General features: G+C 33.6%; 1 protein-coding gene across 1 annotated transcript; it reads left to right on the top strand.

Annotated features, from left to right (window-relative positions):
* On the top strand, positions 1-11586 carry LOC105335446 (dnaJ homolog subfamily C member 2). Its single transcript, XM_034448641.2, has 18 exons — positions 1-189; positions 387-574; positions 2745-2820; positions 3276-3374; positions 3722-3866; positions 4252-4332; positions 4562-4627; positions 4746-4837; positions 5146-5267; positions 5794-5862; positions 6015-6095; positions 6369-6457; positions 8066-8135; positions 8501-8670; positions 9131-9228; positions 9469-9585; positions 10129-10307; positions 11146-11586. Exons 1-18 carry the CDS (start codon positions 132-134, stop codon positions 11206-11208), a joined length of 1863 nt encoding a protein of 620 aa, XP_034304532.2. The 5' UTR covers positions 1-131; the 3' UTR covers positions 11209-11586.
* Positions 11587-16403: the final 4817 nt, after the last annotated feature.

Below are 16403 nucleotides of genomic sequence, written 5' to 3'. Positions count from 1 at the left end.
ATCTGCACTTTCATTTCCGGTGCCGTAGCAAAGTTTCTCACATGTTGTATCGATATATGCCGCTTTTGTCTCTGTATAAGTGAATGTAGTATATCGGAGAGCCACTCGTTCCTGGGATTTCTAGGAGAACCATGTTTCTTTTACCTGCCACAGACGATGCCGTGACATCTGTTACAGCGCCCCTCTCAGGTGTGTTGAATGAGTTCGAAATTCCTCGATCACAGTTGTCGATGTAAAGTTTTACTTTAATTTGTTCACATTGATGATTTGTTTTGATACTGCATTTATAAAACTATTGATTTATGACGAAAACATGTTGTTATCTCATTTAAAGATAAACTTTATCAAATCTAACTGCTCAAATATTATCATTTTTTCTATCACAGGACCAGTGAAAGTTAGTTTTGAATCTGCTGGCCGTTGGTTCGAAGCGCTGCGATTACGAAGACGCCACAAGCATTCCCTTTCCCATCATTCCCTGCAGAGTAGCAGCAGTGAGGAAAGTGACAATGAAGAAATAGAAGAGGAAGACAACTTAATTCTCTTACAAGGCCTAGATCCCAAAGAATGGAAGGTAAATTATGAGCTGGTCATGTACCAAGATATTCTCTTGTAATGGGATGGGAGAAGAAATGACAGACCAGATTAGAGGTATGCTCAGCAAATCCAGCTAGTGCTCATGAGTGCTCTCAAATTTGTGGTACAGGTGTACGGAATTTTGGCGAGCACACGCAAGACCCACTTCCACGGCTTTGAATTCGAACCCGAGCCCTCTGAATCGCTAGTCAATCTGAGCAATCTGGCATCGGCAATTGAATCAGTCTGACCATCACACTCTTTTAAGGTCAAGTCCATCTCAAGAAAAAATGTTTTTGATCTTTAAATTATTTTAATCAAAATACAATCTAATTAAAATTAGAACTTCCATCCGCTCCCCGGTTTTCGATATGTCGCGTTGTATAGCGTATCGGAATTACAAGGAGGAGAGAGGAGCGGAATTACAAGTCTAATTTTAATTAGATTGATCAAATTAATCATTAGGTGATGGGATGCAGGACTGCCAAAACACATTTTAATGCAAGGTACTGGATTGATTTTGAATAGGCTCTACAGATTTAAATTTAGCTTAACTTTTAAAGGTTTTACTCATAACTCAAAAATGTGTAAAGATAAATTTTTCATATACAGTCAAAACTGCCGACGCGGCCACCCCTATTAACAGGGTTGGAAATAAGAGCCCGCCCGAGACGGTCTGTTTCTTAGGTGGGCGGGGGCAAAACTTCAAAAGACAGCCCGGCGGTCGGGCTAATTTTAATAGCCAGTTCCTAGTTTAAAACCAACAATTTTATTTTTCAGTTATTTACCTCTTTAACAAAAAGTACAGACAATGTCCGTTGTTAGGTTTCGTTGAGAATTAGGTAAGCTCTACAAGTTGTAATCTATTCGCTCATTGGTCTGAATGATTGTTATAGCCAACCAGTGTTTACAATACAATTTTGTTCGGCACTATTGCAATAGAAGCAACATGCTAGATGATGCGCAAGTTTTTTTTTGAGTTTGTGGATTCCCCAAAAGCGTTCCTTGATTGACGCTAAAGGAAAAAAAGTATACAACCAAAACAAAAGACGCCGATGTACAGTTCCGGGATGGAAAGTAGAATGTATGGCTGATAAGTTATGAAACACATGGGAAGCTCTATAATAATGTAAACAATGTCGAGGGTGGATAGGTTGTACACCACTATTATTTTTTACGATATATTCTGACCAAAGTCACGCGTATTTTGATGTGGGTAGTTGATTTTAAACAATCTTCTGGTGAAATCTCCCTTTACAACTTTTAAAACAATAATTCATAAACGATTTAGTAGCAAATAAACACAGAGACATAAGAGTTTACTCGGAGACATCAAAGTTACTCATGTGGTTGAAAATCAAGTACAAGCATTTTCATCCCCTGTGCAAGTAATTGGCATAAGAAAATCAAGTTACCTCGTATTTTTACAAAAGCGGAAAAAATTATGCGTTTTAACCGTTTTTATCTCATTGAAAATACAGCCCTGTCCCTGGCGGAAAACCCCTCAAAACAAACGAGAAATCTGGAATTATTTTGCTTTGACCATATTTTGAACCTACAGAAAAATAGTGTTGTGAGACCAAAACACAATTAGCAGTTAAAAGGAGTGCATCTGACCGAATAAATAAATTTTTATCACAATTATTTACAGTTGTTTTAATTTAACCCCTTTCAATATTTGATATCATATTATTGTCAATCTTTCAAATTGTTTAGAAAGTTCATGATTATGACATTGTTAGCTGGCTTCTAAAAGAGGGTTTATAATTATAAATATATGTACCGGTAGATGAATAGTTTAATATTTTAAGCATGTTAAACTTAATAATAAGCATTCTTTGGGTTATGTTTAGATATGGTTTCAAATACTTGTAAAAGTTAAAGATTTCGAGGGGCCTGTGTTACAGATGTAAATATTAAGCTTTATGTATAGTTCATTCATAATAATGAACATTTTTATCAGGACTGGCAGATTTTGGGCAGGGCTGGTAACTTTTTAAAGTAGCCAGCCCTGTGGCTGGCTGCTATTTTTGGTGAATTTCCAACTCTGCTATTAAGCAGTCACCTTTCGTATGCGGTCATTTTATTTCCTTCTGATGAAAAATCCTATATAATTGGCCAGTATGGTTAATTTCAATGTTCATGCCTAATGTATCATCTCCTTTCAGCAACAAGACCACTATGCGGTCCTTGGAATAAGCAAACTGAGATATAAAGCCACAGAAAATCAAATCAAAAAGGCTTGTAAGTATTTAACTTAGTGTGAACTAGCTACTCTAGATCTGACCCTTGAAAATTTAGATTATTGTGAAATAAAATTGTTTACAAATCCATACAACATTATGAATGAAAAGCTGAATAATGTGAATTGATTGAAACTTAAGTACATTGCAACATGGTTCCTTGAACACTGTAGTCCTTTTTTTATTTACACAACACATGCAGATCATGTACGTTAGACTTTGACAGTGTGGTTAGATTTCGATCAAAAGTAACAAATGAAAATTGTATAGTTAAAAGTTAAATAGAATAAAGAAAAAAAAATTTTCATCCAAAAGTATGCAAACTGGTAAATGTACATTTGCTTGTCAGCAATACTGGTGTTAAAGTTAAAGCGAGAGACAATCATTCACCTTGTATGTTTGCTTATCTTCTATTTAAATTATACAATCTATATCTGGATAAAACATTTCTTTCAGATAAAAGTATGGTACTGAAACATCACCCTGACAAAAGGAAAGCCAGGGGTCTGAAGGTGGGAGATGGAGAGGATGACTATTTCACCTGTATAACCAGAGGTATTGATGGAGCCAGGGACCCATTAACACTGATTTATTTACATGCTTTAGCAAAGCATGGGTAAATCAGATCCTCCAGATGTGTCCGCTATTATTCATATTGATGGAATGGTATTTTAAGGGAATGAAATAACTATAGTCAGTTGTTCTATATGTTACCATGCATATAAATTTTTTCATCAGTATTGGGCATTTAAAATGATGTTATGATATGCCTATAATGTGCATATAAAGTTGAGAAATAAATTGTGTACCATTTATGTAAGGTAAGGCCATTACTGACCCTAGGTATGATAAAAAGCTACACCTTAGCCATCAAGCTATTATTGATTTTTTTTTCTTCTTAGCATATGAAATTCTGGGTAACAAACTGAAGCGGCGATCGTACGACAGTGTGGACCCCCAGTTTGATAATGACGTCCCACCAGCTGACGAGGAATCAAAGAAAAATTTCTTCAAAGTGTTTGGGCCTGTATTTGAGAGAAATTCAAGGTGATTTATTTTCTTCTCAAAAATTATTTTTCTACACTTGAGTTCAGCAGTGAGAATGTTTCCAGGAGTGTTTCTTTTTTATCTTCTAAGAAGTAATTTATGCCAAGTTACTTTAAAAAAAAAACCATTCCCACAGTTGTGTATCCTGATTATTATGATCAATGAGTGGGAGTTCTCAGTCTATATTTATTAAAGTTATATTTTGTAAAGATTTTGATAATTAAAAAAAACTGTTGGTGAAAGATATTGACTAAAGTTTTAGTGCCATAAAGTTTACTCATGCATGATACATGGACATAATGATATTTTTTATATATTTGATGTAAATATTCATACATACTTCATATATAATAGCATTGTTTTTATGCCTATGTTTGTTATGTAGGTGGTCCAACAGAAGAACCGCCCCTAGTTTAGGCACAGACTCCACATCTATAGAAGATGTCAACAGATTCTACACTTTCTGGTAAGTGTCACTCTCTGGGGCACTGTACATTTACAATGAACCCTTGATCTAAATACATGTACATGGAATCTGAATAGTAGAATAGAAATCTGAATAATGCATTTGTCTGGCTGGGAAGTTGTATTTACATAAGACAGCTTCTGACAAATTGATATGGGAAACTTCTCAGAGTTGTTTTAGATCCAAAAACAGTTTGCAATAAATTAATGACTAATCTTGTGTTAAACAGGTATGATTTTGATTCGTGGAGGGAGTATTCCTATTTGGATGAGGAGGAAAAAGAAAAAGGAGAGAAGTAAGAACTTCAGCATCTTAATTCTTGTGTATTTTATGATAGTATGTAATTCCCCATTTGATCTTGAATTTTCTAGACATGAATCATATTGTCATCTTTAATATTTCCTTGTATTAAGTCGTGAAGAAAGGAGATGGATAGAAAAACAAAATAAAGCAGCTCGACAAAGGTTAAAAAAGGAAGAAACAGCTCGTATCAGACAACTAGTCGGTCAGTGCTCAGCATTTCATTACATTTGTAAAATCGCATGACTGTAAATACAGGGCAAGATCATAGCAGCTACCAAGCTCTATATAGCCGCTATGATATTGAACAATATGCTAGCTTAGCTTAACCATATTTTTTAATTCGTTAAGTGCTTTCAAAAGGATCTTCTAAAGTTGTGATCTTTAATGCATCCCAGTTGTTTGCACATTTTATATGCACATTTAAAATAAAAAATTGGAACAGAACTAGGAATAATTCTAGATTCATTATTAAGTGTCATAACGATTATTTATTCCTAATTTTGTTGACAGACAATGCGTATGCCTGTGATCCTCGAGTGATTCGTTATAGAGAAGAGGAGAAAGAGAAGAAGGAAGCCCAGAAACGTGCCAAAAAAGAAGCAGCCCGACAGAAAGCTCTGGAGGAGGAGAGGGTGAGTCTTACAAAGGGCACCACGGAGGAGGTGTTGGGGGGTCATAAGGTCAAGGCCAAGAGAGGAGGTCATAAGGTCAGGGCATAATAGAGAGGTCAAAGGCAGGAAACAGATGGTTTGAGTATGGGGGGCAAAGGAAGATTATTGAGAGATGGATTGTTGTGTAATGATTTTGGTGATTGGGTTTTGTTGTAAGAGTGTTTTAAGTTACTAGATGGAATATACAGTAAAACACGGTTATAGGGAACACACTTATAATGAATTGACGCTTACAGCGAAGTGATTTTTATTCCCCGTAACTTTATTTTCATGTTGCAAATGTGATGGATATAACGATTACGCCTATAATGAAGGTGAATCGCCCATCCCTGGCACTTCGTTAAAAGCGTGTTTCACTGTATTACTTCTGCTATGTGAAATTTGTGTTGAGAATACCTGGTTTAAATGTAAATGTCAAGCTTCTGACAAGGTTACGTCTATACATCAGATTAGATTTACTCATTCTTTCTTTCTATTCCTCTTTCAGATAAAACAAGAAGCTTTAGACGAGGAGAGAAAGAAGAAGGAGAAAGAGGAGGAGGAAGCTAAAGCTCAGGTCTGTAACCAAGGTTTAATTATAAAGTCTTCTTATTGAACTAGGGGAATAGACATTGTGTTTTTGTGTATAAACAGTGTAAAAAATGTAGACTAAAAGCTGTTGTTATTATGTTGACTTGATGATTTTAATTTGTTATTCATTTTCAATAGGCTGCCATTGCCAAGAAAGAAAAAGAAGCTCAGAAGAGGTTACTAAAGAAGGAACGCAAAACTCTCAGAACTGTTGCTAAGGTAAGGGGTTGAGTAATATTATTTACGGTAATACTAGACACATTGGGAAAAACAGGGTTTTGTGCATATAATGTTTATAATCATAATCTCTACTCAATCAGTATAAAGTGCATAGATTGTGCATGTAAAAGAAATTTGAAATTTGATATGTTGATTGATCTCTTAATACATTTTACAGGACAAAAACTTTTTGATATTTGATGTACAGAGTAGTGACAATTTTGATTACTGTAAGCATACTGAGTAATTCACGGACACATCAATTATTTTCAGGACAAGAACTATTTTACTGATGCAGAGGATGAAAAGGTTACCAACATGGCAGATGTTGATAGACTAGCAGACCAGCTTTCCCTGCTTCAGTAATACTTTATTTTAATTCTAAAGTGAAATTTTGTTTTACATTAAAACTTTTCTAACTGTGCAAAGTGTTATTGAAAAATTTAAGACACTTGTGTTTTAATTCAATTTTGCTGTAGGTTTATTAACATGTTCATTCTAGAGGAATAAAAAAAAATTGATCAAGAATTGCAATAAAGAAAATGTTGTTGTAGCTAGAGTAAATTGAACAATCATAAATATATATCCTACAGGGCTCACACTGGCTCAAAATTTTGTGTCGCAACCTTTCGCGTAATATAAGAAATAAAGAAATCATTTTTTTCTATCATTATGACAGTGTTTATCACCAATATACTAGAATACTAGTTTTAAATCCTATACATGTACATACACTATGCATACCCAAAACTACCATTTTTTAAATTAAATTATTACAAATATTTATAGAAATGTAATTAATTATGGATCTATATGGTTGTGAATATTGACATCTTGTGACCAGTGTAGAACTTTTTAGATCTTTTTAGAAAATTAATATTAATATACAGATTTCATCTTTCAATTTGTTTTCCCATGATTAAATTTATTTTAAAAAATAGAGCAAGAGAAGATGTCAAAATTGCTATATTGTATTATTATTCAATCCAAAATCATGATTGCTATTGCATCTTCTTGTCTTGTTGATTGGCGTTTGAACATCATCTCTAAGTAGTTATAGTTTGTGTTAATATCGGGAACAGAGGAAATTCTGACTGAAGATGGCTAAAGGTTAAGATTGTGATTTACAGTCAAAATTATCATTCCAGATTATATTTCTTTTGTTTCAAATAATTAGTAATTGAACTGTGACATTCTAGCTAAATTTACATGTAAAAATTCCAAGTTTGCTACATAATTCTATTTATAGACTACCCTTACGATGTCAGAATTTTAAGTCTAAACACCTTGTCAAAAAAAGTTACATAACAATTTAAATGAGCAATTTTGATCAACCATATATCATATCTTAAACTAGTTACACTTTTTCAAAATATTTATTTTGTTTCGTGCAGTTTTTTTTAATGTCCGTATCCACATGCTTTGTGGAATGACGATCACATTGTAAGCTCAGTTGATGAAAGCATTATAGATATATGTTGGTGGTTAATTACAAATCCACTTATCTGTAATAAGGTGTGAAAATCACCTATCATTTTTTAAAGACAGTTGTGTATACATGGTATACCCCGCTTACAGATGGCTTCCACCGTTTACCTGTGTCATTGTCTTAAATCAGTCAAGCGTAAAGTCCAGCTACAGACTGTCGCTTGGAAGAGATTATGCAACCAAAACAAAAGGCTAGGTGATTTTCAATGAAATCTGGGTGTCGCATTTGACTAAAAACTGTCGCATTTATTTCTGAAAAATCGCAAAAAGCGACAAATGCGATGGGCAGCGTGAGCCCTGATCCTATTGAGTTTGGATTAATTGAACAAAACCTGCATTCTCAATGGTTAATGTTACGTCATGGCAACGTGCATTTATTTTATTTTTGCGTTGCTTTTCAATAACACTTTTATCAATGTTTCATGATCTGCATGATCCTGTTGTAAGCTTATTTTAATTGCTTGTTTCTTGACACTTACCAGACTGCAAACACTAAATGAGGCCATGGCAGCAGATGAGGGAAGCAGGGCTAAAGAAGCATTTTCTGAAGCAGTAGGTATTATTACCATACAGAAACAAAACAGTTTTCTACAGGATTTGTCGTGCTGTGTTTTACTTTGGAAGTTTTTGCCAATTTGATGCAAATTGACAAGGGATGTAGGGGTCACATATTGTTTAATTGTACCTCTGCAAACAAAGTTTTGAGTGGTGCATATTATATCTGTTCACTCTGTTGACTTCCTCTGATATGAACTAGTTCTTGCACGTGAATTTTTCTACTTTAGTTACTATTTTCTTTATCAAGTTTACAACATGAAATTAGGTCCTGGGAAATGAAAATGAGGTTACTGTAAGCATTAATTCATTAAATGCGTGTTTGCTATAACCATGTTTTACTGTATTATTGATTATTTCAGGTCCAGGAACTGAATAAACAGATTGAGGAAGAGAAACAGAGACACCTGGAGGCCTTACAGAAGCAATCAGGGGGAGATAACTCCCAGGGATCCAAGAAGAGCTGGAGTGAGGCAGAGATTCAGTGTATGATAAAAGCTGTCAACCTCTTCCCTGCAGGGACAAAAGAGAGGTCAGATAATTATCGCCTGGGAGCACTCACACTGAGATGGAAGTTTAAACATATTTAAAGCATGTTGTATCATGTGGAGATAAAAACTTTAATATTATGAATCTAAGTTTATTGCTCATTAAGACAGCAACTATTTCCCTCCTTTCTCTTGAATATATTTTCTGTCTAGGCCTGGGGTATTAAACTTGCTATTTTTAACATTCTTAGTTGCATTTCAACCAATGCAGGTAGTCTATTTATTTTATTTAAGGAATAAGGAATCATTCTTTTAGTACATGTATTATGAGGTGATAATTTCAGTCAGGGCGTGGTCAAATCCAAATAAAGCCCAAAGGGCTTTATCATAGATTTGACCATGCTCCAACCAAAATTATCATTTCATAATATTATATGCAGATAATATTTTTGGCATCTTTGATATACAATGTATTTTAAAAACTTGAATGTTTTGCTTTTCCAGGTGGGAAGTGATAGCCAATTTTATTCACCAGCATGTTCCTACCAGTAACAAAAACGCAAAAGATGTCCTCCACAAAGCCAAGGAGCTGCAGAAAAATGGTAACAGAAAATAGCTGAAACTGTCAAATTGTTCAATATATTTATGTCAGATTTCGATGGCTAGACTAAAAGTATTTATTCAGTGAAATAAAAGCAGGTAATTGTGATTAACACTATACATACACAAAGCATCTGTTGTGGTGTACTTTAATGAAAAGCTAATTCATTTTGCATTGCTGCAACATTTTATTGAATGTAAAAGTGAAAACTTGTACACATTTTCATTGGTGTTCATTTTAGATGTGTTCCTGAAACAAAATGCTGATAAGAAGGCTTTTGAGAACTTTGAGAAAAATGTGAAGTCTGCAAATGTCCAAGCCAATCCCAAGGAGGGAGTGGTCAGTGAGAGGTTCGAGAGTAAGTGTGTGGTTTGGAGGGTACAATGCTTTCCACTACTAAGAAACACATTATATTGAACAATGTACATTTCAATGCTAAATTCTTTGTACTGACACTAGTTATTGCTCTGCATTATGCAGTGTCTTTCACTGCTAAGTTAGGCTTTGTGTAGTGCAATATATTCCAATAATTTCAATGTTTATTTCATTGCTAGGTAATGAATTGAATGTTTTACTTAGAGTGTGGATGCATAGAAATGGTTGGCATTGAATTTAATAAGTCTCAAATCACTAGCAGTTGATATTGATCTTCTTTGCAATTTGCAATCTGACTATTTGTTTTATCTGACATAAAAGTACTTTTTGTTTATTGGTTGAATGAGTTTTTGCAATTTCTGTATCAAAATTCTCTTGATGTCATTTTAGATATAACCAATATCACTTTTACAAGCCATAATTTGCAAAACCTATATAGAAGGAAAGAGTCATTTTGTAGATTTATGAATGTTTTTGTGCATGTAGTTATGAAGGTTTTATCAGGTGATAAAATTGTCCATTCCAGGTGTAGGTGAGCAACAGGTGAGAGAACAGGGAACAAACCCCGCCCCGTGGTCCCCCGAGGAACAAAAACTTCTGGAGCAGGCCCTCAAGTCATACCCTGCTAGCACAGCTGACCGCTGGGACAGGATTAGTGAGTGCATCAGCACTCGCAGCAAAAAGGACTGCATGAAACGCTACAAGGTAAGCTCAGTCGATATATCCTATAGTTACCCTTTCCTGCTCATACTTCTTGAATTTGACTAGTGATTAATTTTTCACGATTCCGTAGAATCATTTATAGTTGACAGGAATTATGAAGTAGGAATAATTATTGTTGGTACCTGGGTTTTTTTTTTGGGGGGGGGAGGGGGGCAATTTTAGAAAGTTTGTCTATAAATTAGATATTATGTACATTTTATGGGTTTGAATATTATGTGGTTAGAATATTGTTTTAAAATCCCCCCCCCCCCCCCCCCCCCCCACAAAAAAAATACATAGCAGAAAAGCCAAGTTATGTAAAATGAAAACTAGGCGAATTTGATGTACAGGAAAAAGTTTCTAATTATTTTAAATGAGGATTAAAATGGATTTTAACATGAGAAAAATGACTGTGTATCTCATTGCTGTTTATAAGTGTATTTGTTATCAAGATTTTAAGAAATAAAATAAAGTAAATGAAATGTATTTGATATATTTCTTAAAGTAATTGAGACTAATTAATTACGTTTGAAAAAATAAATGCTATTGTAATTGCAAGAAATTGACAAAATTATCAATGTATTTTTAAGTATTTAATTACATTTTAAAGTAATTGACCCCAACCCTGTTAGTGAACATGGAATGTTTTTCGCAAAATGAGCCTTATTTGGACCTTAGTATCTTTTTCAGCACAACTAGTTTCAAACCACCCTCTGAAAATTTTGTAGGAACCTAAAAACACATTAGTAGTTTAGAACATTATACTTACCAGTGATAAAAAGATTAAAAACAAAAGGTGATAAAAAGCCTTTTATAATCAGCCACTTTTTTATTTTTTTAGGAACTTGTGGAAATGGTTAAAGCTAAGAAAGCGGCACAAGATGCAACAACCAAGAAAAAATAACAACAGCTGTATGAAAGAGACTAAGGTGTTAAAATGATTGAAAATGAAGATTCAGCAATGGTTAAAGTGTACTTGACATAAAACACTGTTTTCAGAAATATGATCCCATTGAAGCAAGAGTATCCTCTTCTTCATACTACAAGTTCCATAACACCAAATTTGCAGTTGATTCAGTTCAGGATATTTGAATTTGGACAGAATCATTTTCATATACATGTTTACTTTTCTTTGCTGAATAGTAAAGGTATTGGATTTGTGATATCAGATACAAATATTACATTTCAATCTTCATTATGAACCTGTTTGCTATGCTAAATGTAAGACTTACAACATTGCATTTGTTTGACTAATTGCCAAATAAACTGTTTAAAAAAACAATCAAGATGTCTATTTTTAATTAGGTTGCTGTTTACGCAGCAAAATATTAATAGGTCTGATATTTTTTTTTTGAAAATGGAAACAAAAATTCGACCAGGTCATTATTAAAATTGAATTAAAATAAATTCTATCAGATAGTGTATTTTAATAGATTGAACATATACAATTTTATTTTTTTCCTGTTATTTTGCTTAGCAAAACGAAAGACAATTGTTCAAATATAGCTTGTGCATTTGTATGTAGTGCTTATTGAAGGTAGATTAGCGCACAGTTATGTTATCTTTAAATGCATATTCATATGAAAGATAATGTCACTTCTAGAAACTTCAAATATAACTTTACTGGATTTCCCCACTTGTTATCTCACCTGAGCTGAAAGCTCAAGTGAGCTATTCTGATTACATTTTGTCCGTCGCCCGTCTGTCTGTCTGTAAACTTTTTACATTTTGAACTTCTTCTCTAAAACCGCTGGGCCAATTTCAACCACATTTGGCACAAAGCATCCTTATGAGAAGGCGAATATAAATTGCAGAAATGAAAGACCGATCTTTATTCAAAGCGGAGAAAACATCGAAATTGTAGAAAAAGGGGGTGTATTTTAATAAATCTTCTTCTCAAGAACTACTTAGTCATATTCAACGTAATTTTGCATAAGTAATCCTTATGGAAAGGAAAATTTAAATTGCAAAATTTTTTGGCGAATTCTGTTTCAAATTTGAGTAATTAACGAAAATAAAAATAAAGAGATAATCGCGGTCAATCAGTTTATAACTTCGGGTTCGGTATTCCATATCGAAAACGAAAGTTCTTTGTACAAAGCAGCCATGTTTGAATGTTGACTCATGACAAACGGGTCAAACTGACAAAGATAAATTTGCCTGTTGTGTAACAGTTTACGTACGAAGGGATACTTGAAACATGCTTATATATTTGTGCCGATTTCGTGAAGTGAATTGAGGTTAAATCTTTCAATGCGTTGACATTTTCACTCGTTGCCGTGTTTTTACGTTGTTTTGAATTTCGTTTATGCTTTATGGAAGTATCGCCTGTATTTTGGAATTTTTACGTATCGAATCAAATATAGACTTCGGTAAATCAGACAGTTAATTGTTTACCTGCGCAAAATGAGCAACATCTGATGCACTAACAACATATTATATTATAATTACGATACATTCTATTGGTAATTTGGTACGATCTCAACGTTATGGTTGATTATAATGAAACGTGTTTTGTTAAGATGCTCTGCATTTTCAGTCTAAACGGAGATTGTTTTTGCTGCTAGAAATATATAGGTATAAATATATTATGAAAAATAAATTGTGCTCTTTCTTTGTTTTTAATTTAGTGCATGTTTCTTTTGTTTTAATTGTTTACAATTTTCTCTTTACTAACCATATTCAGCTGTGTCAAGTTTCGAATTATAAGCAAGATACAGAGCTTTGCTCACATAACTGAGGCCATGCTTTTGTTCATTCTGAATAGGAAATATCAAGTTATATATCTTGCTTATAATTCTACGATTGACGCTGACATTTTGATTGATCAATAGAAATGTCTTGCCAAAAGGATGATATGCTGTAACTACTTTCTGGTGCACCTTCTTCAACGATGAATTGCATAAAATCTACAGAAAGAAGATGGGTGAATAAGGCGTGCAAAATGCCCATATGAGGAATGATTAGATACCCTTAAGTATTTTAAATACTTGTAATAGGTTGATTCAAACTGGCGTATGTGTCTCAAAACCTACAAATAATGTCATTTTTATAACTTCAATGCCTTTTCTTTTATAGAGTGGGTATGAACTCCATATTTTTGGTATAGTGTAAATGCGGTTTAATGGAATTTAAACCGATTTTAATCAACAAAAAATGTGGAGAGATGACACACTATACTTTAAAACTGAAAAAAAAACATTTTGTAGCCCAACAATTGAACGTTTTAGAAAAATAATACAAGCCCGTAAATTCGTGGCCAACGTCTCATAAAGCATTTAAACAACACACTTTGATGTGAATAAAATGGCTCAGTGGTTAGAGCACCAGACATTAGGTAACTTTATAGAATATAGGTTTTTAGGTTGTACGTTCGATACCACCAAAACTTTAGGATTTATTATTTTTGATATAATAAAAATAAGTTGTATTTTACGACTAAATCAAATGGGCAGTTGTACTATCTTATTCCCCCCATCTTCTTTTTGATAGTTTTTCGAACACAAATATATGAAAACGACGCCTTTTAAACAGTTTCACAGTCATGACACGTTATTATTATGAGAATAAAAGCATTATTGCTGTTCTTAAAAATTATTGCAACGGAAAATCATCTGTGTTTGTAGACATTTGTTGTTTTTAATAAAGATGAAAATAATGGGTAGGCCTTGGTACAATAGAGCGACATGCCTGCCAATGCATTGATTTGAATTATAGCTCTTTAACATACGTGACACCATTTTTCAATGAATTTTATTCTTCAATCAAGTGAGTAAGGATATGAAACGTCATACGAAATGAAATCATGCCTGGTAAATGATAATCGTTTATAATGGAGAAGGCCAATTACTTTTTCCAATGTTTTTAATTTGAGGAATTGAGCGCACTCATTCTGGTGCATTGAGGTTCACTTTTCTTTTTTCACATATAGGATTTTTAAAAATAAAATACAATAACTAGTAAGTAGTGGAGGGAGAAAATGTACCATTATGCTCTCATGTATTTAAATCTTTTTATAAAGTGATTGGGGGGGGGGGGGGGCTAAAATAAAGGGAACTGGAAGTTAACCGTGAACATCAATTGAAAATTTAGTTATTTATATTGCATATAATCTTATTTTCGGTAAAAATGGTATTCCATAAAGGTAAATATGTCAAAGATTAAGTATATGCTAATATAAGTGTAAAATTCGGATATTCATTTTTGGTTGATCTACCGAGGGGCCACATGGCACAATATCCTTTGAACGACCATATAAAGCCAGTGTTGCTCAGGTGAGCGATGTGGCCCATTGGGCCTCTTGTATTTTTTATTACATTTTCCATCCACTAACAGACGGGCGACCGTGTACATCATCATTTTAAACTTGTCCTTGGAATAGAGTTGATTGTAGTGTTCGAATAAACACAACATTCCCGCAGACTAACAACAATCCCCTTGTAGAAGCGTTGGCAACAATCACTTTATAGCTGTCTGTTGTCAGACTTGTAAAGACTTGGGAGTTTACGACAATCTGTGAAAATATGTAAGAATTTGGCATCGAAACAATGGTCCATGTAAATACATAGGCTCCATCACTCGGAGCTGTGAACATTCCGGAGTCCTGGTCGTAGGCGGATCCTATGTTTGATTTTACGTTGTCGAACACAAAAATGTGGTTCAAACTTTTTCTTCTGCCGTAATCATGTACGCACAAAAAGCCACAATCTCGGCGGGCCCTATAATTCCGTTATACAATCGTAGATTATTGAAATAAATTTTATTGAATAATTGCGGTGCCTCAACCTAAGTGTCGATACTAGTTTTGTTTAATCTATATATATACTGAAGTGTACAAAACTGTTTTATGACATTAAACGTTCTGTTCTCCAGTTTCTACCAATGAATTGTATGCTGGTAAGTAAAAGAAAGATAATTTTAAAAAATGATTAATTGCGATCGAGTTGCGAGTCCTCAATATGATTTTTTTCTATAAAAGTTCTCTCTCTCTCTCTCTCTCTCTCTCTCTCTCTCTCTCTCTCTCTCTCTCTCTCTCTCTCTCTTTTTTTTTCTCTCTCTCTCTGAGAGTTTCTCTCTCTTGAGAAAGGCAAAATAATTTTTACTAAAATTACATCTGATATATTCACTTTATCACTCGGCGCTGTCAACATTTGGAGTAAGATTTGTACGCGAGTCCCATGTTTGTATATACATTGTTGAGCACAAACACAGTGTGTCGTCTTTGATTAGCTTTTATATAATAATTTCATGATTAAAACGTATTAATATGCGATGTCGAACTGTTGTCATGGTAACAAAAATTAAAAATGAAAACATAACAATATTAGGCTATTTCAAAAACAAATTGAAAAAACTAGCTAACGTTTCAACTGGACAAAAATGTAATGCTAAATATATCAATTAACAAAGTGCGGAAAAAATGTGGGTAAATGAATATTTTTAGCATTGGTAAACTATTTAAACTGAATTTAAAAATTTATTTTCAGTCAATTCAAACTGAATGTTTTATCGTTGTTTAATCTTTATCCACTAAAATAATTTTGCAAAAAAGATATGTCTGAATATTAATAAACACTATACTTTGACCCATGCGTGCACGGGTTAACATTGCATATCTGAGGGGTTTTTTTTCATGCAAACGTGAAAATCAGGATGATTTCCGGATTTTTTTCTTGAGGAATTTTCGTTGAATATTACGAAAGCCCATTGAGCTCATTTTCGTAAGTAAAAAAAATATTTTTTTCGCGAATAAACGCGAAACTTTCGCGAATGAACGCGAAACTATCGCAAATGGACGCGAAACTTTCGCAAATAAACGCGTAACTTTTGCGAATAAACGCGAAACTTTCGCGATATAACGCGTTAGTTTCGCGAATAAACGCGAAACTTAAATATAAATATTGTTATTTCATAGAAGAAACCCTATGTAGAAGAATTACTGAAAACAAATATATTAATTTAAAACAAACAAAATAGTATCTATATAAAGATGTAAATGAATTAGATTTAACCTTATACAAATTAACATAAATTCAAACGTAGGAAATCTTTAAAATCTTAGTACTGATTTTCAAAGAACATAATGCATCGCGCTTCTCA

This window comes from Magallana gigas, chromosome 4 (genome assembly GCF_963853765.1).
Source record: "Magallana gigas chromosome 4, xbMagGiga1.1, whole genome shotgun sequence".
Classification (NCBI taxonomy): Eukaryota; Metazoa; Mollusca; class Bivalvia; order Ostreida; family Ostreidae; genus Magallana; species Magallana gigas.
This window is presented reverse-complemented; position numbering and strand designations above follow the sequence as displayed.